The sequence below is a fragment of the Arachis hypogaea genome, chromosome 19 (genome assembly GCF_003086295.3).
Source record: "Arachis hypogaea cultivar Tifrunner chromosome 19, arahy.Tifrunner.gnm2.J5K5, whole genome shotgun sequence".
NCBI lineage: Eukaryota > Viridiplantae > Streptophyta > Magnoliopsida > Fabales > Fabaceae > Arachis > Arachis hypogaea.
In genome coordinates, this window is record NC_092054.1 from 124,759,332 (window position 1) to 124,786,179 (window position 26,848).

At 39.9% G+C, this 26,848-nt stretch overlaps 1 protein-coding gene and 1 long non-coding RNA gene across 4 annotated transcripts in view; both read left to right on the forward strand.

Annotated features, from left to right (window-relative positions):
* The window catches only part of LOC140182335 (uncharacterized), a 68,785-nt gene extending 45,970 nt beyond the window's left edge, over positions 1-22,815 (forward strand). Inside the window, exons 2-6 of the mRNA XM_072228500.1 lie at positions 19,847-20,141; positions 20,220-20,372; positions 20,919-21,078; positions 21,867-21,920; positions 22,315-22,815. Coding sequence (XP_072084601.1) covers positions 19,847-20,141; positions 20,220-20,372; positions 20,919-21,078; positions 21,867-21,920; positions 22,315-22,320 — 668 coding nt within the window. The 3' untranslated portion in view covers positions 22,321-22,815. The remainder of the gene's footprint in view (positions 1-19,846; positions 20,142-20,219; positions 20,373-20,918; positions 21,079-21,866; positions 21,921-22,314) is intronic.
* A 51-nt stretch (positions 22,816-22,866) lies between these two features.
* Positions 22,867-25,758, forward strand: LOC112775868 (uncharacterized). 3 transcript variants are annotated; one of them, XR_003189733.3, is made up of 9 exons: positions 22,867-23,008; positions 23,204-23,289; positions 23,435-23,484; positions 23,598-23,689; positions 23,784-23,900; positions 24,802-24,855; positions 24,937-25,054; positions 25,178-25,249; positions 25,316-25,758. It is a non-coding gene; the product is annotated as an uncharacterized lncRNA (long non-coding RNA). The 3 variants fall into 3 exon arrangements; XR_003189734.3 differs by lacking the exon at positions 22,867-23,008 and having other exon boundaries at positions 23,142-23,289; positions 25,326-25,758; XR_003189732.3 differs by lacking the exon at positions 22,867-23,008 and having other exon boundaries at positions 23,142-23,289; positions 23,435-23,479.
* The last annotated feature ends 1,090 nt before the right edge of the window (positions 25,759-26,848 follow it).

Genomic DNA, 26,848 nt, shown 5'->3' on the forward strand with positions numbered 1-26,848 from the left:
CAACTGGACGCTGAACGCCCAGGAGATCAGCATTTGGGCGTTGAACGCCCAAAACAAGCAGTGTTTGGGCGTTCAAACGCCAGGAAGATAGGGAGGAGCCAAATCCAGTTATCCCACACGTATTTCCATTTTAATTTCAAATTTTATGCTTCAATGAATGATTTTTACATGAACATATCAAGAACCCTGATTTCTAAAATCCTTAATTTCTAAAAATCCATCTTTCCAAATTCAATCCAACTCTTTTCAAAATCTTTTCTGAAAACAAATCTATCTTTTTCACTCAAAATTCTTTCAACTAATCCATATCTTTTTCAAATATCCATATTATCTTTTTCAAAATTCAGAGTTATCTTTTTCAAAAATCTATCATATCTTTTCAAAATTAAACTCTATCTTCTATCTTATCTTTTTCAACTCAATCTTTTTATCTTATGTCTTCCAATTTTTCGAAAACCCACCCCCCACCCCTTTAAAATTGGGTTCGGCCTCCCCCCTCCTCCATCAACAAGTGCACCTCGATCTCCTTCTATCCCTCGCCTTTCTTTTCTTTTGCTTGAGGACAAGCAAACTTCTAAGTTTGGTGTGTTTTTCCGAGATCACTAAGATCATGGCTCCCAAAGGAAAACAATCCAATCCAAGAGGCAAGAAAGAGAGCGTTCCAAAACCACTTTGGAATCAAGGGAAGTTCTTATCTAAAGAACATTCAGACCATTATCTTAAAGTAATGGGTCTGAGATCAGTAATCCCGGAAGTTAGATTCGATCTGAAAGAAGACGAATATCCGGAGATCCAGGAGCAAATTCGAATCAGGAACTGGGAAGTCCTAGCTAATCCTGAAACGAAAGTAGGAAGGAACATGGTCCAGGAGTTCTATGCTAATATGTGGTAGACTGACAAGCAAAGACTATCTGGAACAGCCTGCTACGAATTTCGGACCATGGTCAGGGGAAAGATTGTTCATACCACCCCTGACAAGATCAGAGAGATATTAAAGCTACCTCAGCTAAAGGATGATCCAGACTCCTTCAACAGGAGGATGATGAGAGTAGACATTGGCTTGGATAAGATCCTAGAGGACATATGTATCCCTGGAGCCAGGTGGACCATGATGAATAAATTTTTGCCGGTATAGAAATTATCAAATGATCAATCGTAGTATAGTCTAAACCGACGCAAAATCCTTCATCAAACAAATCTACAATCTATATCCGAGAGTACTAGTCTCCCGAGTCGTTCTCCCTTGGAATTGCCAAAGTATGCATCTTATTTATTTAGTAAGCCTTGTTGGAATCCTTTGTAGGTTTTAGCAAGTAATGAGAAACAAACAATCAATTATCAAAAGACTTGGCTTAGGGTTGGCATTGGAAATTCTATCCTTATAGTCCTTTCAATGTTGATACAATTAGGCTTTGCTTCATTTAGTTATCCCCTAGGTATAGAGGAAAGTCAAATAATCAACTTGAGTCACAAGTCCTAGCTTCACCTTATGGGAATCTAGCTTTAGTGCACTCCAAGCCAACTAGCAATCCCTAATTCTAAATCAACTATTGATACAACTATTCAACTTCTTCCAAGGACCAAACCCTATGCCAAGTGTGAAAATTCTACTCCATAACTAGTGTTGTCATTTTATCAAACATGTGATGAGCAAGAAGGAAAGTCATAGTAAAATGAGAAGAAAGGTTGAATTGAAAGTATTGCAACACAAAGATCTAACAACAAGTCTCAAAGAGTAGCAATGAAAAATCCAAAATAGAGATGAAATCCAAAATTACAAAGTTGAATTCTAGATCTATGAGAATTGATCAATTGTATCTACTATTTGAAATTGGAGAAGGAAATCTATGACATGAACAAAGTGGAGTGAGAATTGTAATGGATCTCACCAAAAAGTCATTGAAAATTCAGAAATTAGAAGAGGATGAACCCTAGTGAAGCTTGGAATCTCCCTCTTCTTCTCCCAAAAAGTGTAACTAACTCTCTCTTCTTTCCAAAAAAAAAAGGAAAATATCTAGATCTAGAAGAAATGAACTAAAAGTGTCCTTAACCCTTGTTCCTTTGGTCTTCTTAAGCTTTTCCCGCCAAGGTGTTTCTCCAAGAGTGGAATCCTTAACTGCCTCCACGCCTAAGTCACGTGACTTCTTAAAAAAATCATATTCACAAATCGGCGCGCACGCGCAAGGCACGCGCGCGCGCCGTTGAGACGTCTTGTAATGTGCGCGGACGCGTGATGTACGCGTATGCGCCCGTGAAGATTAGTTCCTGGCTTAGCCGCTTCTCAAGCCGGCTCTTGGCTTTGGCTTCGCGTTGCTCTATCCGCGCGGGCGCGCCAGGTGCGCGCACGCGCCCATGCGGAAACCTTCAAAGCTTAATCCTCATGCTTCCTTCCTTTGTACCCGTCTTCCTTCTCTCTTTCGGTCCATTCCTATTCTATATCCTGAAACCACTTAACACACAAGTCACGGCATCGAATGGCATCAAGAGAAGATTAGAAATGTATCTATTTTAGTGCAAAACAAGCATGTTTTCATTCATGAGGCAAAACTAGGGAAGGAATGCAAAATCTTGTATTTTCATATGGAAAGTGTGTGGAATCATTGATAAAACCCCTGAAATTATCACAAGATAAATCCTCAAATTGGGGTTTGTCAACCTCCCCACACTTAGATTCTAGCATGTCCTCATGCTTAGAGAAATACAAAGAAACACAGAAGACCGAGGGATCGCAAAAGTATAAGACTCATGAAGTGTAACCTACTTATATGCATGCAACTATGACTAGTGCTACTATCCACTTGGTTGGGAACAAATTAGCCTTCTTAGGACATATGCGAGCACATGGGACATGATGGTGGTCAAAGCATAGGACTTGCCACTTTCTAAGCATCAAATGCAATATGTGCAATCTTGCATGAGGAATGCTCGCGAGAGCCGGGAATCAAAGGATTGAGCATCGAACCCTCGTCGGAAGTGCTTGCACTCTACTCACTCGGTGTTTGGGGTTTATTCTCTCAATTCTCCCTTAATCATGCTTTCCAAGAATTGTTTTTCATCTAACAATCAACAATTATTCAATGCATGCATACAATTATCATGAGGTCTTTTCCTTAGGTTGTAATGGGGCTAGGGTCAAGGCAGGGTCATATATGGCTAGTGGACTTAGGATTTGAATCTTTGATTAACTTAAACTTTTCCCACCTAACCTATATAATGACCTATACAATTAAGTACTAACCTAACTACCCATTCCTCATTTTTCCGTATACTCATGCATTTTCTTTTCGTTTCACAATACTTATGCATTGATTCCTCTCGAGCTTCACTTTGGGGCATTTTGTCCCCTTTTTATTATTTTTTTTCTTCCCCTTTTTTTTTCTCTTTTTCTATTTTTTTTTCTTTTCTTTTCCATATTGTTCTTCTTTTTCTTTTGTTCTTTTGTTTTTCTCATTTTTTTTCTATATACAAGAGCGTCAATGCATAAGGTTTTACATTTGATCAATTCATGAGTATGTACCCAATTCCCAATATTCTCGATAATAATACAAAATACCCTTTTATTCACCCAATGTCCCAAGGTTCCCACACTTGAATGATACTCACACACACTAGCCTAAGCTAATCAAAGATCCAAATAAGGATTTTTATTGTTTTCCGCTTTAAGGCTTGTAATGTGCTAAATTAAGAACAAAGTGGGTTAATCGTAGGCTCAAATTTGGCTAACAAAGGAAGATAGAAGGTAAGGCCGTTTGGGTGAGTGAGCTAATGGAATGATGGCCTCAATCATATAAATGCATGAATACACCAAATAATGGACATAAAGAGTCAAACAAATCAAAGATCACAATCATAGAAGGAGAATAATGCACACAAGAAGGAAAAATAAGTGGTTATAAGACGTAACCACACCATTAGGCTCAAATCTCACAAGCTTGTGTTCTTAGCTCAAACCATGTTCCAAAATATAATTCTTCATGCAACTTTGGCATCAAAGCATTTAAAATTTTGCAATGCCATGGTTGCCCCAAAGTGTTGGTTTTCCTAAGAGAGAATTTCATTGTTCCAACCAAGCGGACTTATCATGCGAATGGTGCTAACTAAAACCTAATCATGCAACCTATCCTAATTTATTCAGATTTATTTAGATGTTACCTACGGAGATCGGTCGGCCGACCTCCCCACACTTAAAACTTAGCACGGTCCTCCGTGCTAGAGGTTAGGCGCAGTGGTTGATTGAGCTCCGAGTGTGCCACATCTCCAATGCCATTGCTATCACCGCTTGAAGTTGCGGTGGAGGTGGAGATATCGGGTTCCTCCATAGGTGGGGTGATTATGCTTAGAAGCCGCTTCACATGAGCATAGCGGCGTTGGTTGCGCCTCTCATAACGGTCTAATTTGTTGTGATGGTCTTCAAGGCGTTGGACGGCCGATTTTTGTGATGTAGATGAAGTGGTAGCGTGGCCAGTTGGTGTGGGCAGTTCAATGTCCTTGGTGACTTCCGGAGGCTTGAGGCATCTCTTGGTCGGAATGATATCACCATCGACCGGTATTGAGGTTCGCCTATCTTTAGTCTCCCGGTTGACGCCGGCTTTCGCAACTAATGCCGTCACTAAAGCGGGGAATGGTAGATTTCCCTTGGCATGAATGCGCCCCATGGATTGGCGGATGGCATGCGGAACATTGACCGGTTTCTCGGTCAAGATGCACCATATCAATAAGGCAAGCTCGGCGGTGATGGATGACCCATGTGTGCTTGGGAGCACGTAGTGAGCTAGAATTTGGGCCCATGCCGTGGCTTCTTGAGTGAGGTGGCGGACATCTAAACCCTTGGGTCTTCGCTTTATGGTCCCCCGAATCCAATATGCATCGGGTAAAGCAATGACGCGGAGGATCGCGCTCCAATCGAATGCGCGGTCAACGCATGTAGCCAAGACGTCTTGGTAAGCGTCATATGCATCCGTTGACGGTGCAATCCCAAGGACTTCTCGGATGGCTTCCACTGTGACCGACACTTGTTTTCGGCGCACAAATATTGATGTGAGATGAGGTGAGTGGAAGTTGGAGTAGAATTCCACCACCTATGAGAGATTGGCCTCCGTTGGTTGCCTCAAGAGGAATCTCCAATGCCTCCGGTCAATATGTGGCATCACAATCGGACTGAGGTGAGCCGGTAAGACTAAGAGGGGTTCCGGATGGTAATTCCTTTCAATCATTCTGGAGTAAACAAGTTCGCAGTAACGGTTGGGAAACTTGTTTGAATCCTTAGGAGGGTTGTCCTTCTCTAGAACGTCAATGGGGCCCTTAATCTTCTTCAGGAGGGGCTTGGCCGTTAGTTCTCGGCGCGCTTTATTGGAAGCCGGCTTCTTGGGGCCTTTCCCGTTGTCCTTTTTGATGACCATCCTGTAGAAGCAAGAAAGGAAAATATCAAACCCAAAGAAATGGAGGTACATGAGCTCTATGTAATGAAAGTTATGCCATAGAATATGGGTATCTTTGTTACATGACAGCTACAACATGTAACTAGGATAATGTGTGAAGAGCAAGGCAAATAATTTTCATGTGGTGCAAGGGTAGTTTAAGCATGCAAGGAAGAGGCATGAGAGGCACATACCCTTAGGGACCATAAGTGGAAGGCAAGCTAAGAAAATGGGGATGAATGGTTTGTGGAAAGTGGGGATGCACTCAAAAGTGCTTGGTTGAGAGGCAAGGTAGTCACAATAAGTCTAAAATTCAAGTGTGCCTTTCATCGAACACTTGGTGTGCATCCCTCAAGTAGTGTATGATTATGTGAAAATGAGAGCAATGTAACTTTCCACAATCCATTATTAATGAATGTAATGCATATTGAGTGCAAGAAAAGTAAGTAACACCATTCATCTATGCATGTAAGTTAGTTTGAGACCCAAATGCACATGAAGAATTGGATTGAGAGAGAAGAGGGAGCAAAGACATCCCAAGGGAGGAACTAGAGAAAGAGGGAGGAGAGAAGAAAAAGAAGAAGGAAGCTACCTAAAAGATGGTGCAATTAAATGAGAGATTAATGGACTAAGAGGGGGCCTAGTATAATACCTTGTGAGATGTAGAAAGATATGGAAAAAAAAGAAGAGAGGTGGAATGAGAATGAACGGGTGAATGTGTCCCTTTTATTTTTACGGCGTCGATCACCGGCGCGTGCGCGCGCGGTGCGCGCTCGCGCAGGGAGCGAGGTGGGCTAGGGGCGCGCGCGCGCGCAGGTCGCGTGCGCGCCCATGCGCTTGGGCTGGGGGCACAGGAGAGGCATAGGGGTGGCCGAACTCTCTGGAAGAAGTACCAGAGATGGCTTCAGCGTGTTTTGGCGCGCGCGCGCACAGTGCGCGCGCGCATCCTCGTGGTTGTGCCCCAGGCATGAGAGGGGCCTGGAGGGGGCTCAACTCTCTGTGAAATGGCCCAGAGAGGAGTGCAGAGTGAAAGGGCGCGTGCGCGGCTGTGGCGCGCGCGCGCATTCCGTGCTTGCTTTGGATGGACGCGTGCGCGCCAGGTGCGCGCACGCGGCAAAGGTGTTGGGCTGGTGGCTTAGTGTAGGCTTGAGAGAGGCTTAACCCTCTGTAGAATGTACTAGGGGGGCAGCAAAGCAATCGGCGCGGACGCGCGCCATGCGCTTGCGCGGCGATTGGCGGATTTCGCTCATGTGCGCGGACGCGCCATGTGCGCGCACGCGCAGAAGGGTGGGTTTTTTTTTTTTTCTAAATTTGCAAGTGGTTACACCATTTTCAACATTTCAAACCCCCCTTTCCATACAGCCACTTAAGCACTATAGCAAATGAAGTCAACAAATGAAGGGGAGTTGTCATTAAAATCTAGCTAACAAACATGAAGTCAAGTGTCTATGTACAAGTCTCAAAGGAAGATCTTACCATGGTGGGGTGTCTCCCACCTAGCACTTTTGTTTAATGTCCTTAAGTTGGACTTTCAGCAGCTTATGGTGTTTATTCAAGAGTTGCATCCCTCAAGAGGAACACTTCAAATTCCTTGGCGTTCTTTCTTTGCTCACCATGATACAATTTGAGACGGTGCCCGTTTACCTTGAAGATGTCCGGGCTTGATGGGTGGCGCAAGTGATAGACTCCATAAGGTTCTACTTTCTCCACTTGGTAGGGCCCATCCCACCTTGATCTAAGCTTTCCGGGTAGTAGTCTCAACCTTGAATTGTAGAGAAGGGCTAGGTCACCGGGTCGGAATTCTCTTCTCCTAATGTCCTTGTCATGGATGGCTTTCAACTTTTCCTTATAAAGTCTGGAGTTGTCGTAAGCTTCCAATCTCATACATTCTAATTCAGCCAATTGAAGCTTTCTCTCTACTCCGGCCCCACCCAAGCTCATATTACACTCCTTTACGGCCCAATAAGCTTTATGTTCGATCTCTACCGGTAGGTGACATGCTTTGCCATATACAAGCCGGAAGGGGCTCATGCCAATGGGTGTCTTGTAAGCCGTTCGATAGGCCCACAATGCATCGGAGAGTTTAATGCTCCAATCTTTCCTATTCGGCTTTACAATCCTTTCCAATACATGCTTGATTTCCCGGTTAGAGACTTCGGCTTGGCCGTTTGTCTGAGGGTGGTAAGCCGTGGCGACTTTGTGGATGATGCCATATTTTCTCATGAGGCCGTCTATTCTTTTGTTGCAAAAGTGGGATCCTTGGTCACTTATGATTGCTCTTGGGGCACCAAAGCGACAAATGATGTTGTTCCTCACAAAAGAATACACAACATTAGCGTCATCCGTTCGGGTGGGGATTGCCTCAACCCATTTTGACACATAATCGACGGCTAACAAGATGTAGAGAAAACCATTGGAGTTTGGAAATGGTCCCATGAAGTCGATTCCCCATACGTCAAAGATTTCGCAAAAAAGCATATTTTGTTGGGGAATTTCGTCCTTCTTGGAAATATCTCCAAACCTAATACATTGGGGACAAGATTTGCAATAGAGAGAAGCATCTTTGAGAAGAGTTGGCCACCAAAATCCGCAATCAAGGATTTTTCTTGCCGTTCTTTGGGGCCCATAGTGACCACCTCCTTCGGAAGCATGGCAAGCGTCCAAGATTGCCGTTCTTGAAGTTTGAGTTTCCGGATGGCTTGTATGATGTGTGGTATTTAGTTCGCTTGACTCTTCATTTGCCTCTTTGACCATGTACTTCTCATCTAATCTTGCAAGATGCACTTCGGCTACTATGTTATCGATTGGGTCACACCGAAATAGAGAATGGTTCTCCGGTGGATGCTTCATTGCTTCCTCTAGGCTAAAGCTTACAATTCTTCCATCAATTTCAAATGAGTAGTTCCCCGAGTAAGCATCAAGTTTAAATCTAGAAGTTCTCAAGAAGGGCCTTCCAAGTAGGATAGAGGATGCTCTCTCGGTTTCGCTTGACGGCATTTCAAGGACATAGAAGTCAATCGGAAACACCAACCCCTTTATATTCACCAATACATCTTCCGCAACACCCGCTACGGTTATTATGCTTTTATCCGCTAGGACAAATCTTGCCGTCGACCTTTTTAGTGGGGGCAAGTTCAATACCCGATAAACGGAGAGCGGCATGATGCTAACACATGCTCCGAGGTCACACATACAATCTCTAAATTGAACTCCATTGATGGTGCAAGTGACCATACAAGGGCCCGGGTCATCACACTTCTCCGGTAATGTTCCCATCAAAGCGGAAATAGAACTCCCCAATGGGATGGTTTCCAATTCAAGAATTCTATCCTTGTTTATGCATAAATCTTTGAGGAATTTAGCGTATCTAGGAACTTGATGGATGGCATCGAAGAGGGGGATGGTTACCTCAACTTTCTTGAACATTTCTACCATTTTGGGGTCGAGTTCTATGCGCTTTTTTGCTTTCTTTGCAAGCGTTGGAAATGGAAGTGGTTGAGCAATTTCTTCTTCCAAGGTTCTTTTGGCCTTGGTTGTCTCCCTTGTTGGTTGGGCTTCATCTTCAACTATGGCTTGTGGTGTCTCCTCTTCCACTACCTCTTCTATATCTATTCTCTCTTCCCCTTGGGCGGTTGTGATAGGACTTGGATCCCTTGCTTCCTTCTCTTTTAGTTGTGTACCGGATCTAAGGGTGATGGCATTGATGCCCCCTTTTGGATTTGGTTGAGGTTGAGAGGGAATGGCACTTTGGATTGGGGGTTGAGGAGTGGGGGTCGATGGTGTGTCCATACGTGCAAGAAGAGCTTGTAGTGTAGAGGTGAGGCCGGTGAGGCCGGAAGCAAGTGTGTTTTGTAATTCCTTTTGGCCTTGGATGATGGTCCGGAGTGTTTCGTCTTGGTTGGAGGGGGTGGTTGCATATGTGAGTTGAGGAGCTTGTGATTGGTTGGGTGGTGGTCTTTGATGTGGTGGTTGATATGTTTGGTAGTTTCTTTGTGGATTTTGTTGATTGTATGGTTGATTTTGTAAGTTGTATGGTCGGTTTTGTGAGAAATTTTGCGAGTTGTTGTTCCATCTTTGACCTCCTCCATTGTTGTTGTTATCCCTATTCCCTTGTTGATGATTGTCTTTCCAATTTTGATTATTGTGTCCACTTCCTTGGTTGTAGCCTCCTCCTTGATAAGGGTGCCCTTGGTTAGGATTACCTCCTTGGTAGTACCCTTGATTGGGGCGGTCATAGAAATTATGGGTGGCCGCCAAAGTGTTGTCTTCTTGAAGGTTTGGGCACTCATCCGTGTAGTGAGAGTAGCAAGAGCAAATACCACATACTCTTTGAGGGACCAATTGTTGTTGGTTGTGTTGTTGAGATGGTGGAGGTTGTTGTTGATATGATTGAGGTTGTTGTGGTTGTTGTTGATTCAATTGGAGTTGCCTCAAGACGGATGTCATCTCATTCAAGGATTGAGCTAGAGCGGTGGCTTCACTACTAGTTGATACCTCGTTCACGGTCCTTGGACGGTTGACTCTTCGCCTCATATGTTGATTGGATTCGGCTAAGTCAATAATAAGTTGCCATGCCTCCTCCGCGGTTTTATATTTGGACAAAGAACCATTGCTAGAAGTGTCCAAGAGGGTTCTATCTTGCTCTCGCATCCCTTGACATATGTATCCAAGCAATACTTGAGTGTCGAGCATGTGATTAGGGCACGCATCTAGTAGTTTGCGAAACCGTTCCCAATACTCATATAGTGGTTCCGTCTCACCTTGCACAATACAAGACATTTCTTTCCTTAGTCTATCCATCTTTTCCGGGGGCAAGAATTTATCCAAGAATCCCCTTCTAAGTAGGTCCCAATCGGAGGTAACTTCACTAGAGAGAGTGTAGAACCATTCTTTGGCCTTGTCCTCAAGAGAGAAAGGGAAAGCAAACAACCATATAGCAACTTCATCGGAACCTTCCCGTCTAGTAGTTGAGCATATGCGATGAAAGTCCTTGAGATGTCGAATAGGGTCTTGTGCGGGAAGTCCGTGAAACTTGGGTAGGAGATTGATCAAAGCGGTCTTCAATTCAAAGTTCGCATTCAAATTGGGGTGAGTTACATGAAGGGGTTGAAGGACATAATCCGGTGCACCCGCTTCCTTGATAGTAACTCTCCTTGGAGCGTCCATGGTATTAGTACCTAAAACAAAAGAAGAATTGTTAGTTAGATTGATGGGAGTATGATTAATGCCTTCTTTGAGTGACGGTTCAATGTTCACTTGTAGTAAGGTGGTTGAGGTGGTGAAAACCTCTTCACCCTTTCCAAATCTTAGCCGCCTCCGAGCTTGTCTAATATGAAACAAAGTTCGTTCTATTTCCGGATCAAAAGGGGCTAAGCTCGGATTCGGTTGTGAACGCGTCATGCAATGAAGGGGAAATGGAATTCATTGTAACGATGAGAAGTTAATCAATTGAGCAATTTACAATGAAGTGCACTATGTACATATATACACACTTAATCCAAAACAATAACATGGCACACTAAGCAAATTCCCCGGCAACGGCGCCATTTTGATGAATAAATTTTTGCCGGTATAGAAATTATCAAATGATCAATCGTAGTATAGTCTAAACCGACGCAAAATCCTTCATCAAACAAATCTACAATCTATATCCGAGAGTACTAGTCTCCCGAGTCGTTCTCCCTTGGAATTGCCAAAGTATGCATCTTATTTATTTAGTAAGCCTTGTTGGAATCCTTTGTAGGTTTTAGCAAGTAATGAGAAACAAACAATCAATTATCAAAAGACTTGGCTTAGGGTTGGCATTGGAAATTCTATCCTTATAGTCCTTTCAATGTTGATACAATTAGGCTTTGCTTCATTTAGTTATCCCCTAGGTATAGAGGAAAGTCAAATAATCAACTTGAGTCACAAGTCCTAGCTTCACCTTATGGGAATCTAGCTTTAGTGCACTCCAAGCCAACTAGCAATCCCTAATTCTAAATCAACTATTGATACAACTATTCAACTTCTTCCAAGGACCAAACCCTATGCCAAGTGTGAAAATTCTACTCCATAACTAGTGTTGTCATTTTATCAAACATGTGATGAGCAAGAAGGAAAGTCATAGTAAAATGAGAAGAAAGGTTGAATTGAAAGTATTGCAACACAAAGATCTAACAACAAGTCTCAAAGAGTAGCAATGAAAAATCCAAAATAGAGATGAAATCCAAAATTACAAAGTTGAATTCTAGATCTATGAGAATTGATCAATTGTATCTACTATTTGAAATTGGAGAAGGAAATCTATGACATGAACAAAGTGGAGTGAGAATTGTAATGGATCTCACCAAAAAGTCATTGAAAATTCAGAAATTAGAAGAGGATGAACCCTAGTGAAGCTTGGAATCTCCCTCTTCTTCTCCCAAAAAGTGTAACTAACTCTCTCTTCTTTCCAAAAAAAAAAGGAAAATATCTAGATCTAGAAGAAATGAACTAAAAGTGTCCTTAACCCTTGTTCCTTTGGTCTTCTTAAGTTTTTCCCGCCAAGGTGTTTCTCCAAGAGTGGAATCCTTAACTGCCTCCACGCCTAAGTCACGTGACTTCTTAAAAAAATCATATTCGCAAATCGGCGCGCACGCGCAAGGCACGCGCGCGCACCGTTGAGACGTCTTGTAATGTGCGCGGACGCGTGATGTACGCGTACGCGCCCGTGAAGATTAGTTCCTGGCTTAGCCGCTTCTCAAGCCGGCTCTTGGCTTTGGCTTCGCGTTGCTCTATCCGTGCAGGCGCGCCAGGTGCGCGCACGCGCCCATGCGGAAACCTTCAAAGCTTAATCCTCATGCTTCCTTCCTTTGTACCCGTCTTCCTTCTCTCTTTCGGTCCATTCCTATTCTATATCCTGAAACCACTTAACACACAAGTCACGGCATCGAATGGCATCAAGAGAAGATTAGAAATGTATCTATTTTAGTGCAAAACAAGCATGTTTTCATTCATGAGGCAAAACTAGGGAAGGAATGCAAAATCTTGTATTTTCATATGGAAAGTGTGTGGAATCATTGATAAAACCCCTGAAATCATCACAAGATAAATCCTCAAATTGGGGTTTGTCAGACCACCAACACAAAGGGCGTCCCAAATCAACTCAAGAGAGAGGATCTCAAACCAGTTGCTAGAGGATGGCTGGACTTCATTGGGCGTTCTCTGTTGCCCACCAGCAACCGTTCTGAAGTCACAGTTAAAAGAGCAGTGATGATTCATTGCATCATGACGGGGAAGGAAGTGGAGGTTCATCAGCTGATTTCCACTGAACTCTACAAGATAGCTAATAAAAATTCAAGAGAGGCCAGGTTGGCTTATCCAAGCGTGATTTCTCTGCTCTGCAAGGACGCTGGAGTCAAGATGGGAATAACTGAATATATCCTAATTGAAAAGTCAATCACCAAAGCATCAATGGAGAGACAACAAGCACAGGAGGATCCTATCAAGAAGAGAGCACAGGAATTCCTCCCAGAGATTCCTCAAGCAGAATACTGGGAATATCTTGAGACGTCTGTCACCAAGATACAGGAAGCTCTGGAGCAAATAATAAAACAACAGAAGGAACACAGTCAAATGCTGACCCATATGTTTAAAGAACAAGAGGAACAGGGACGTGACTTAAGGGAACTGAAGCGCCAAAAGTCTTCTGTAATACCAAGCATCCCAAGGATCAGAGGAACCCCCATACCCCCAGAATAAAGGTTGTTAATTTCCAATTTTTGCCTTAACTCTGTGACAGTGTCCTTATAAAAAGTTTACCTTAGAAGTCATATAATAGTAATTAGTATCTATTTGATTTTATCTCCAATTAAGCTATAGTTTATTTTTCTCATCATCATTAAACATGAATAAAATAGTAGATCTTTTGAATAAGAAGCAATAAAATTTAGAGTTTAATAAAAGAAATTCTAATTGGTTAAATGTGGTGGCAATGCTTTCTGTCTTCTGAATGAATGCTTGAACAGTGCATATATCTTTTGAATTTGTTGTTTAAGACTGTTAAATATGTTGGCTCTTGAAAGACTGATGAACATGAGACATGTTATTGATAATCTGAAAAATCATAAAAATGATTCTTGAAGCAAGAAAAAGCAGCAAAGAACAAAGCTTGCAGAAAAAAAAAAAAAAAAAAGAGAAGAAGCAAGCAGAAAAAGCCAAAAGCTCTTAAAACCAAAAGGCAAGGGCAAATAAAAAGGATCCCAAGGCTTTGAGCATCAGTGGATAGGAGGACCTAAAGGACTAAAATCCTGGTCTAAGCGGCTAAACCAAGCTGTCCCTAACCATGTGCTTGTGGCGTGCAGGTGTCAAGTGAAAACTTGAGACTGAGCGGTTAAAGTCAAGGTCCAAAGCAAAAAAAAGAAGAATGTGCTTAAGAACTCTGGACACCTCTAATTGGGGACTTTAGCAAAGCTGAGTCACAATCTGAAAAGGTTCACCCATTTATGTGTCTGTGGCATTTATGTATCCGGTAGTAATACTGGAAAACAAAGTGCTTAGGGCCACGGCCAAGACTCATAAAGAAGCTGTGTTCAAGAATCATCACACTGAACTAAGAGAATCAATAACACTATCTGAATTCTGAGTTCCTATAAGATGCCAATCACTCTGAGCTTCAATGGATAAAGTGAGATGCCAAAACTGTTCAGAAGCAAAAAGCTACTAGTCCCGCTCATCTAATTGGGATCTAAGCTTCAATCAAAAACTCTGAGATATTATTGCTTCTCAACCTACTAGTCTTCTATTTTATTTGTCTAGTTGCTTGAGGACAAGCAACAGTTTAAGTTTGGTGTTGTGATGAGCGGATATTTTATACGCTTTTTGGGGTTAATTTCATATAGTTTTGAGTATGTTTTAGTTAGTTTCTAGTTTATTTCCAGTAGTTTTTAGGAAAAAATCATATTTCTGGACTTTACTATGAGTTGTGTGTTTTTCTGTAATTTTAGGTATTTTTCTGGCTGAAATTGAAGGAGCTGAGCAAAAATCTGATTCAGGCTGAAAAAGGACTGCCGATGCTGTTGGATTCTGACCTCCCTGCACTCAAAGTGGATTTTCTGGAGCTACAGAACTCGAAATGGCGTGCTTCCAATTGCTTTGGAAAGTATACATCCAGGGCTTTCCAGCAATATATAATAGTCCATACTTTGCACAAGAATAGACGATGTAAACTGGTGTTCAACGCCAGTCCTCTGCCCAATTCTGGCGTCCAGCGCCAGAAAAGGATCAAAAACTGGAGTTGAACGCCCAAACTGGCACAAAAACTGGCGTTCAACTCCACAAATGGCCTCTGCACGTGAATTGCTTAAGTCTCAGCCCCAGCACACACCAAGTGAGCCCCAGCACACCAAGTGGGCCCCAGAAGTGGATCTCTGCATCATCCATCATAGTCCACTCATATTTTGTAACCCTAGGTTACTAGTTTAGTATTTAAACAACTTTTAGAGACTTATTTTGTATCTCATGACATTTTTAGATCTAAACTTTGTATTCTCTGACGGCATGAGTCTCTAAACCCCATTGTTGGGGGTGAGGAGCTCTGCTGTGTCTCGATGAATTAATGCAAGTATTTCTGTTTTCCATTCAAACACGCTTGTTCCTAGCTAAGATGTTCATTCGCGCTTAACTGTGATAAAGGTGATGATCTGTGACATTCATCACCCTCCTCAAACCACGAACGTGTGCCTGACAACCACCTCTGTTCTATATCCGATTGAATGAGTATCTCTTAGATTCCTTAATCAGAATCTCCGTGGTATAAGCTAGAACTGATGGCGGCATTCATGAGAATCCGGAAAGTCTAAACCTTGTCTGTGGTATTCCAAGTAGGATTCAAGGATTGAATGACTGTGATAAGCTTCAAACTCCTGAAGGCTGGGCGTTAGTGACAGACGCAAAAGGATAGTAAATCCTATTCCAACCGGATCGAGAACCAATCGGTGATTAGTCGTGCTGTGACAGAGCGCGTGAGCATAGTTTTCACTGGAAGGATGGAAGGTAGCCATTGACAACGGTGATCCACCAACACACAGCTTGCCATAGGAGGACGTGCGTGCGTGAACAAGAAGACAGAGGAAAGCAGAGATTCAGAAGACAAAGCATCTCCAAAACTCCAACATATTCTCCATTACTGCATAACAAGTAACCTTTAATCCATGCTCTATTGTTTATTTACAATTCAACTGATAAACATAATTGACTTCTTGACTAAGATTTACAAAATAATCATAGATTGCTTCAATCCAACAATCTCTGTGGGATTCGACCCTTACTCACGTAAGGTATTACTTGGACGACCCAGTGCACTTGCTGGTTAGTGGTATGAGTTGTGAAAAGTGTGATTCACAATTCGTGCACCAGTTAGACTTGCATGTTGTAGTGGATTTTTAGGTTGTTAGGTAGCTTAGGCTGTGGTTAGTGGATCTAGGTCTGTTTACTTGCACTGTTCTTACTTCTGTTTTATCCTATGTGCAAATCTGTTGCTGCTATAATCATGATTCATATGCTGCTTTCTTGTATGTTGCTGCTGTTTACATTGAGTTTTTATGTTTATTTTATATCTATGTACATGCAGCTTGATTTTTTAATTCATATGAACTGATTAAATTGTTGTTTATTTTCTGGGACAATCCAATTTTAGCCGGAATGCTGCCCAAATTTCTTAATTTTGTTTTCATTCATGTTTTGGTTTGGCATTTCTGAAATTTGTTTTACTCTGCTTTACCCAAACCACTACATGAATGCTATGGTAGATCTTCTCATCCTTTTTGATTTCCTCCTTCATAAACTGCTTGTTCAATTATGAGTACTTCTATTCTTACCTGTGAATCCTTGTTATATGGAATTTTTCTATGCCACTTACCTTCCTAACTCACTGATTTTAATTTACTAATTTCTTTTTCAAATCCTAACCATACTAACCCTTTTGGTCTCTTTTCTGATTATTTTCACTTTCCTCTAATTTTCTAACCATGGCATATTGCTTATTTTCTTTCCATTTAACATTCATTCAATCACATTTCAATTACTCATTTTCCTTATTCTATTTCTCCCTTACCGCTTTGAGTTTCCTTTGTTTAATTGCCTATTTGCTTTCCTATTTTTTATCCATTCCTGATTTTCTGTTTTTCAGGATGTCTACCTCACAGAGGAAAGGTAAAGGCAAAGCCACTGGCAAGCACAAAAGAGGAGATTCCTCCCAGTCCATCATTGCTCTAATGCACGATTCATCATGGCGAGAGAAGAACTTCATACTGCAGGAGAAAGCTAACCAGCTGCTCCCTGTAGATGATCCTATAAAATTTGCAAACCGGTACTGTGAACTGAAGTACCCAGCTTTTAAAAACTCCAGAAATCTATACCTAGAACGTACCTTGAAGATTCCAGAGGCCCTCCAGCAGTACACTACTGAGCAAATCAAGCAAAGGGGCTGGTTCTTTCTGGAGAGACCACTGACAGAGGTTAATGCATCTTGGGTCAGGAAATTCTATTGCAACTACTACCTTACTATCCTTGATGCAGTGAACCTGAGGGGAAAGCAAATTCTGGTCACAGAGGAATCCATAGAGACCATTCTTCAGCTCCTAGCCAAGTCCGATCAGCCAGATGGTTTTGCACAGGCTGTAGAGGACATGGGCCAGATGCAGTTTGACTGGGATGCCGTAAAGGCAGGATAGCTCTCGACCCTGCTGTTCCTTGGGAGATGGGTCAGAATACCACTATGCCTAGAGGAATCAAGAGAGTGTACTTGAACGATGAGGCTCGGCTATGGCATCAGATCTTGAGTAATTTTGTGATGCCAAGTACTCACGAGACGGAGATCCCGGCTACCATGATCACCCTCCTTTGGTGTGTGCTGGAGGGTAAGGACATATACTTACCTCATTTTATCCGGCATTATATGGCCAGGGCCCACATATGAGGCACCCTCCCCTTTCCTTACCTGGTTACACGGCTAGGCCGTCAGGCTGATGTGCCTTGGGAGGATGCCGATGAGAGACCACCAGCAGCGGACTGCAGGAAGATCATCCCGCACAGCAAGAACTTCCTTGCTTTGGGCTACAGACCACCACCTGTCACTGCTACTGATGAGACAGCCCCTCTGTCTGCTGGACCCTCTTCATCCACAGCTGCCCCAGCTGCCTCTGCTGCCACCACTGCACCTCCACCCGCCTCTGAGCCGGTCTATCACCTCGTGCACCGTCTATTCCGCCAGCTTGATCAGATGGAGCATCGTAACAGGCGCCGGTATGAGATATTAGAGCGCCGCAGCAGGCGACGCTATTCTCATCAGAAGCTAATGATCAGACAGGGCGCCGACATCCCCTCCGAGCCCGACACCCCTTCAGAGCCATCAGAGGATGAGCACGAGGAGGAGGATGAGCACGAGGAGGAGCCTCATTCCCAGGCGGAGACTCATCAGCAGGCAGCCACAGAGCAGGCTGCCCCGCATCAGGAGGATATGCCCCAGATAGAGGCTGCAGATTTGGAGATCCCGCTCCAGTCCGTACCACCTCCACAGCAGCCAGACCCTCAGCCCACCACCGCCACGGAGACCCCAGCTACCATCCCTACCATTGATGACACTCCTTCACACCAGTCTTGATTGGGCATCGAGGACGATGCTTCATTTTAAGTGTGGGGAGGTCGCCATCTCTGGCGTTTATTTTGGTGAACCACTACATACTTTTTCTTTTATTTTGGATATTTTTCTGTATTTTTTTTTATTGTTATTTTCTGAGTACTTATACATTGCTACTTGTGTATTTTACTCTATGTGCTGCATTTTGCATCTTTAGTTCATACTTTAGCCATTTAGTTTATTTTAGTTGTTTAGTTTAGTTTGCAATTCTGATTTATTAGTAGATTAATTAGTATAGTTTACCCTTTTTAACATAAGATAGTATAGTTTAAATAGAAAAATATAAAAAGGAAGTAAACTAGAAACTTTAACAGAATCAAAACAACCCACACCTTGTATATATAGCATTACATGTTAGTTGACAACATTTCATCAAGGAGAAACATTAAAACTTTAAAAGCTACCCTAAATAATTTTTTTCAAGAGAATAATGGGAATTTTTAACTAAACCTGCATACAATATATGAATGATATATGATGCTTGAGTTAGAGAACACACAGCCTGTGAGTCTTGAGCTTAAATTGTATGGTTGCATTCAAACCATAATTTTATTTCTGTGTGTCACATTTCTTTTTATTCTGATGTTCTTTACTTTGCTTTAATCTATATGTCCAATTATAGAATATATAATAGATACATACCAGGAGAATGATTGAGGCCATTATTTGATTTTAGCTCACTCACCCCAAATCAGCCTACCTTTTACATCACCCTTGTTAACCCCCTTGAGCCTTTTTAAAACCCCTTTATTCTATTTAGCCAAATTACTAGCCTTAAGCAGAAAAACAAAGGAAAACCCCAAGTAAATCCTTAGTTAGCTTAAGATAGAAAATTATAAATAGAGTTAAATGTGGGAAACCTTTTGGGAACATGGGTAATAGAAACAAAAGGGTAGAAAAAGTAAAAAGGAATAAAATAAAATTTGGGAAGCATGCTCATGAGAAAATCTAAGTGATTTAATCATCATGTGCATTAAAAAAAAAGTTATTTTTCAGCATCTAAATAAAAGGGAATACAAAAAGGAAATTCCCCAATGAAAACAATGCACATGGAATAAAAAAATAAAATAAAAAGTGAAACATGAGCATGTAACAATAAGTGGGAAATTATGGAAAATTAGGTAAAGAAATTTTATTTTACTAGATGTGTATGTTAGGTGAGATCTTAGTCTAATTAGGGATTCGCTTATTAGCTCACTTAACCCTATACATAAATCCTTACCTTTACCTTGGCCCATTACAACCTTAATTAAGACCTCATGACTTTTTGGTATGACTATATTCTATAATTGTTGATTGGTTAGATGAAAAACAAAGTTGTAGAAATTAAGAATAAAAAGAAAAATAGAGTGAATAAACTCAATAAACACTGAGTGACTAGAGAGTAAACACAAAATCCAGTGAGGGTTCAATAACTCACCAACATATATCTGTGCTTAAAATTTACTAATTGTTTTGCAAGTTTGTACAATGTTTTCTTTCCCATCTCATTTGCTAAAGTGCTTTATTATTTAAGGGTTGGCTATATATATACACACAACTCCTTGAGAATGTGAATTCACTTAGCTACATGTAAACTTTATATATGAGTGGATGAGTTAGAATTGCATGACTCATTACACTACAAAAAAAGAGGTTAAAATGGCATTTATATTATGGCGACTTTGAAGAACCGCCATAATATTTTGATATTCTGGCGTTTTCTACTTCTACCGTAATTGATTTTTGGATTTTTGGCTTTTTTTGTAATTATGGCGGTTTTGAACCGCAGTTATCACGTGGTATAAAACCAGAATTAGTAATCCATACATTCCAGAAACCCTTAGTAGAAACTTGAAAGTCGAAACACCACACGTGTCACGCTGTTGCTCCTGGCCTGTGCAACGATCTCCGATCTTCTTGCGTTCTCCGACGATCTTCTCCGGTGACATCTCATCCGGCGTCGATCTCCTACAACGGCGATCTCCTCCGGTGACGTCTCCTCCAGCTTCTTCTCCTTATCAACCTCTGTGTCTTCTCCACCAAAATCGTCAACATCTTCCTTTCCTTCCTCTGCGACGATCTAAGTCAGCTTCCTTTCCTTCCTTTTTTCCTTCCTTTCCTTTCCTTTAATTTCCTTCTCTGTGATAAGTCTCTCTTTTAAGACTGTTTGCGAGGATTCATCGCGAGTGGAGAAATCGATTCCGCCATTTGCGCAGCAAGATCAACAGCAATTTGTGTTCCGCTGCTCTGCCGCCGCTGACGTTCCTCTATTTCTCTGCTTGGTGCCTTTGCTGCTGTCCCTCACTCTTCCAAAGGTCTCATTTATGTTCCGTTTCTATTAGGGATTTTATTTTTTGTTTCTGATATTATTTTCTTCTTAGTTTTTGAATTTATTTCTGTCGAAAGTGATTGATTTATTGATTTTTTTAGTATAAGGTCTCATTTCTGTTGCTGTTTGTGTTTGAATTTTGTTTTGGCTGTTAGTTTCCTCTTAGGTCTGGTATTTCTCTTAGATCTATATAAGACCTTAAGGTTTTCATCCATTTGTAACATTAAAGTGTTAGGATTCTTGATGGTAACTCACGTATAACTTAATGAATAATAAACTAAACTAGGTTTATGAATGTAAACTTAATGAAATTTGAAGTTGTAGAACAGTGTAGCAGGTAAGCAGAAAATGCTGAACAAGGTTAAATGCAAACTTTAAAATATACATATCATATACATGTTGATTTAGCCGCTACATGTAGGAAAAGGGTTGTAACTTGTTCTTGATTTTATTCTAGGTTTCAACTAATGTTTGCATTGTATAGTACATCAATTGTTTGACAAATAATTTATATGTTCTTGTATCATTGCAGGGTTTCAAAAAATAGAATGAAGGATTCTGTAAATTATCAGATCATTTCTCCAAAAGATCTAGCAAAGTCTGTTTTATCTAGCATAATAGAGTTCACAAGAGAGGATGTGGAAGCACTCTTAAATGAGAAAGCCAAAAGAAAAGACAGATTCAGTTATAAGGTTAGTGAAATTTAATTGAGCTAATTTGATAATTATAATTATAATTACCTGTTGTGTCAATTGCTTATCTGGATTTCAGATCAAAGGGGTTATCAAAGTTGGAGAAGCAACTGGCAGGTAACTGCTGCCTCTGATAATTTGGCTCTATATAATGGGCTGATTCTTTAGGGGTTCCTAACAACTCTAATCCTAGTTTGGGGAGGGAAATGGTACATGGTAGGCTGAAGTAGAAGTAAAGGCCCTGCGACTTTGTTGCTGGCCCAAGACTATATCATATTGTCTCTCTGTTCTAATTAGCAGAGATGTCTGTTCTAACTACCAGGAAATTTCTATTTGGTTTATTTTGTACTGTCAAATGGGTTGGATGGCCTGGCTGTCCTAAAGACCAGCCTATCTATTTAAAGCACCATTGCATGCATTGTTTAAAGCCTTTTGTATGCGTTGTTATCTACAAACGTATGTTTGTACCTGTATTAAAGTGTAATTATCTTTGTTGAACACAAGTCATTTCAAAATTAACCGAAGATAAACCTAGTCAGATACCTTATAGGGACTCCAAACTGACTAGACTACTTCAGTCTTCACTCAGTTGTCTTTCCTTCTATATATACATGAAAAATACATCAAGTTATTATAAAGATCTTCATGGTAGAAATATTGAAACACAAGTGAAAGTTCTGATAGTTCGTTGTTATTGAAAATTCAGTTTATCTGCACAACATTTAGACTTTAAGGGGAATTCCTCTGACTTGTTAGCAGTCCAGCTTAATATATTTTTTTTAATGCAGAAGACTGTTTCTAAGTTGATGGCACAGCTAAATGAGAAATCTTTCGAACTTGAGGTGAGAATTATTTACGTCTTTCTAATAGATCCATACATATCATTCGCATTAAACAGAAAGTCCAGACTCCAGATAGGGTTCAAATGAATGCTAGCACTGAGCAGGTCTTTAGTGGAACATGTGAGGGGAAAATAAAAACCCTAAATTTAGTCCTTAAAGTAAACTTTGTTGTAGTATTTTCCAACTTAAACAAAAACAGAGTATGTCATTAATCCAATTGATTTTCTAATTGCAATGCTGCTAATCATGTGAGACAACAGTGCCCTTATTATGTAGCATAGACATTTCAATTGGCAATTGATGGTGCATGAACATTTCAATTCTGTCATGGTGCATGAACATATTTAAGATATTTTTTTATAGTCAAGTCCTCATTCCTGCTGATTTTCTGTAGAGATAGAAGAGCTGAAACAGAAGGTGAAAGAACTAACAGAAGAGAGTTCATATGCTAAAGGACTAGCTTCAGCTGCTGCTGTTGAGCTCAAGGCATTGTCAGAAGAAGTTTCCAAACTCATGAATCATAATGAAAGACTAGCTGCAGAGCTAGCCGCATCCAAGAATTCGTCTTCGCAGCGCAGAACCAGTGGAACTGTACAAAATGGACGAAGGTAAAGTCATGGTAGACTCAGACGAAATGATCAGGGTGGGTCAAATGCATATGTCAAGAGAGAATTAGCCTTGAGTATAGAAAGGGAACTTTCATATGAAGCTACTCTTTCAGAGTTATAATCTTTGCTTCCTTTCTTTCCTTCATTGCTCCAAATGTTGTGCTAATTTTCTCCCTTTTTATTTGGTTCGCATCTCTATAGGGATAATGTTTTAATGCATGTAAAGTAATATTATTGGTTTCTAATGTTCATTCATAATGAAGTTGCGATTGTGTTTGACCCTTTAACTGTATACTGCTCATCAGTTGAGAAACAGAAGAATTATTAAGCATCTTGGTACAAAATAGTAGAGATGGTACGTTTATCGAATTCAAGCTCTATTACAAGGTCAAATAATTTAACTTTACAAGGTTCATTTAGTACAGATAAGATTAATTTCAGTAACTTCTAGGCAACAGGATAGCTTATCTTTTGGAGAAGGTAATTAAATTTTCTGCCTTGCCTCTTCTTTAAGCAAACAAAACAAATTAGATTACGCAATTAATTGATGATTACCTTACGAATAACTAAACACCAAAGCGATTATGCAAGTGATCGTTGAAGAGAATTATTTAATTAATTAATTAATTAAAGAAATTATGGCGGAGGAAATTAGATTCTTCAAGCTGAACACAGGTGCCAAGATACCTTCTGTTGGATTAGGAACTTTTCAGGCTGAAAATCCTGGAGCCTTGGCCAAAGCAGCTACCACTGCTATCAAGGTACACTCACATTTTTTCTATTTTTATAGTTTTGTTAAACCATTACAATTTTACAGTTTTGATTATTGTATTATAAGTAGAAGAGCTAACCCTAGAGGTGGATGATTATTAATTTTGATTATAATTATTGTGTTTGACATGTCAGGTTGGATACGGACATATCGATTGTGCTTCATCTTACGGCAATCAAGTAGAGTTAATAATCATTAGTTTACTGAATGATTATGAATTTATGATCTTACCTCTTATTTGCATATGTTCTGTTATTTATAGATTTTTGACTTATTCTTAATTTTTGCTTATGTTAGCTGGTGAATTTGTTTATCTTCTACTTGGTCTCAAGAAGCTTTTTGATAAGTTGAGATCTCAATAGCTTGACATACATTATTCAATTCCAAAGGTAGTTATTGCTATATTCTTCCCTTGTCAGTTTCTTTGTGTTCCAAGTTCTTTTGCTTTGCTTATAGTTTTATCTTTACTTGATGATATTTTAGACAATGCTCCAGAAAAGGATATTTGGTCATGGTGGTGTGATGATATCTGGTCTTGATTCATCTGTTTCAAATGACGAACTTAAGCATATTTTTGGATTATATGGAGAAATTAAAGAAGTAAGTTTTAATTCTGGTTTTTTACCCTCTTTGCATCATGTGTCTTACCAAGAATTATTTTGGCATTAGTAATTATTGTGTAATGGCAGATCTATGAATCACTTGAAGCGAATATTAAGCAAACGTGATATGGTAACCAATGGTTGTATATATACATAAATCCAATAATCATAATAAGAAAGTAGTCCACCCTACTTATCATATTCATGTAGATCATGGAATATATGTGTGTAGTAAGAACAATCAAATCCAAAAAGGAGAGAATCTTCACTCTCCAGCTTTATTGCAACTACCAAATTCTTCAAAGCCTTCCAGGACACTACTCTCTTAATTAGGGTGGGAGGGCTTTAATTAGGGCTCCTAAAATAAAGATTGTATTCTTAAGTAACATTAATTTAGGAAATCATAATTAAATTGTTCAGTTTGATTCTTATTATTAGTAAACCTAATGAATTTGCCTTTCTTTATTATTAGTTTAATGATCAACAATTACTTACCCATATTGATATTTGATCGAGTCCAGGAATATGGATGATCGATTTTGGAAATGATGATCATAGCCTGCCCTATAATTTTAGTTAAGGTTGCTAGAATAATAAAAATGCATTATATTATAACAAGTTCCTAATTCATGTCATGATAAATTTCTTACCTGTATAATTTTGTATCTTGTGCGTGCCACAATTATTTTTATTATTATATCCTTAAAATAAATAAATATAATATTTATAATGAGTAGTATAGTCACACACTTAAGTTTGGAATCATTCGTACCCAAATTTAAAGCTAACCTTGCTCAGTTCTATGAGAAATTGGTAAGCTACCTACATGTTTTCTGACAGTCAATTAAGTTTATTCTCTTCTATATGTTAATGAATAATTTCAATTTTTATAATTACAGGTAATGGACTTGGATAGAAGAGTAAGACGTGGGCAAGAACGCCTTGCTCAAGAGGTGGAGCCAAAACCAGCGCTTCCATTATGATTAAAATACATTAAATATTTTTTATGTTTATATATTGATATCATAATTCAGGCTGCCAAAGAGAAGGCTGTTGAAGAAGAGTGAAGGAAACAGAGGGAGAAGGATCATGAGAGAAGACTATACAATCTCCCTTCCATCAATATTATTTATGGAGAAAAAAAGGGTTGAGGTAGGTATTTTACTGTTGTAATTTTTTTCTCTTGCATGATTGAACTCTGAAAGTGTAGTCCAGTCTTTCAACCAGCTCCATGAGCTATTGGAGTAACTTTTTTTATTGTTTTTGAGAACATAGGAATCTTGCTCACAATCAGTTCCAGCAAGGATTGAATGTTAACTTCATGAAGCTTTCTGCCTTCTCTTCATTGTGAGACTTCCTCCTCCTGTTAACATATTGATTATATTCCAAGTTGACTTGTTTATATTTGTGCAGGTATCTGCAGAACAACCAGTTTACAGGCACTATTGATGTCCTTGCTAATCTGCCTCGTTGTGATATCATTGGTTTGTGAGAGATGAGTTTGGATAATAAAATTGGAGTGTTGGAGCAAGTCTCTGGGATGAAACTCACACAAGAGACCAAGAAACTAAGGCAGGGTTGTTAAAGGAGGAAACTTTTGGTCTTCAAATCTTATTCATCATCACTTAGCTAAGCTACTTGTCTTGTATGTTCATATTCTAAGTAGTAAAAACAACACTTATTAGATGGTTTAAATACATTATTAGATATTAATATAGTTTAGGAAATTGGATGGTAGATTTGACTGATTAGTGTTTATTGCAATGCTTATATTTTGGTAAGTTTAGTAAGACAAGGTTTTGTATAAGAGTTATTACTTTTGATTTTCAATAATAAAAAATTATATATTATATTAATATTTTGTTTATGACTTATATAATATTTCATTTATGGATTATGATTTTTTGCTATTGTGAAATTTTAATCATAATTATTTATTTAACGCGATAAAAATGACGGTAAAAATTATTTTTTTAAACGATAAAAAATGTCACTGTCAGGGTAAAACGGCGGTTCAAAAATGCCATTTTAACCAATCAAAATGCTACTGTCAGGGTAAAAATGGCGGTTCAAAAATGCCGTTTTAACCAACCAAAACGCCACTCTGTCAGGGTAATAATGGCGGTTCAAACTGTCGTTTTAACCTATCCAAAAACTGCCATTTTAACCCTGGAAATAATGGCGGTTTGAACCACCGTTTTAACCAACCAAAATGTCACTCTGTCAGGGTAACCGCCATTTTAACCTATCCAAAAACCACCATTTTAACCCTGGAAATAACGGCGGTTTGAACCGCCGTTTTAACCTATTCAAAAACCGCCGTTTTAACCCAGGGAATTGTGGCGGTTTTCAGAAAACCGCCGTAATAACCATAATGGCGCCTAGAATTACGTCGCTTTATGAAACCGCCATTATTGGTAATAATGGCGGTTCAAACCGCCGTAAATACCAAAAAAAACCGCCATTTTTACCAAAATTTTTTGTAGTGTTAGGTAGATGCATTTGGCATAGGTTGCATTTCATAACATTCCATCACTTTAACCTTAATTATTTACCTTGGATTTAGCATGAGGACATGCTAGTGTTTAAGTGTGGGGAGGTTGATAAACCCATATTTCATGAGTTCTTTTGTGCTTAATTAGAGTGATTTATTCACCTCTTCACCTACTTATTCACATTAATTGCATAGTTTTACTTTCCCTTCCTCATTATGTCATATAATGAAAAACATGTTTTCTAAGCTTTAAAAATTAATTATTTTAATTACCTTTATTTCCATTCGATGCCGTGATTAGTGTGTTGAGTAGTGTCAGATTTTCTAAAGGCAGAATGACTTAAAGGATGAAAAAGGAAACATACTAGAATGGAAGGAAGAAGCAAAACGGAGCTTTAAAGAAACTGGTGTCCGCGCAATCGCATGGATGACGCGATCGCGTGCCAAGCACG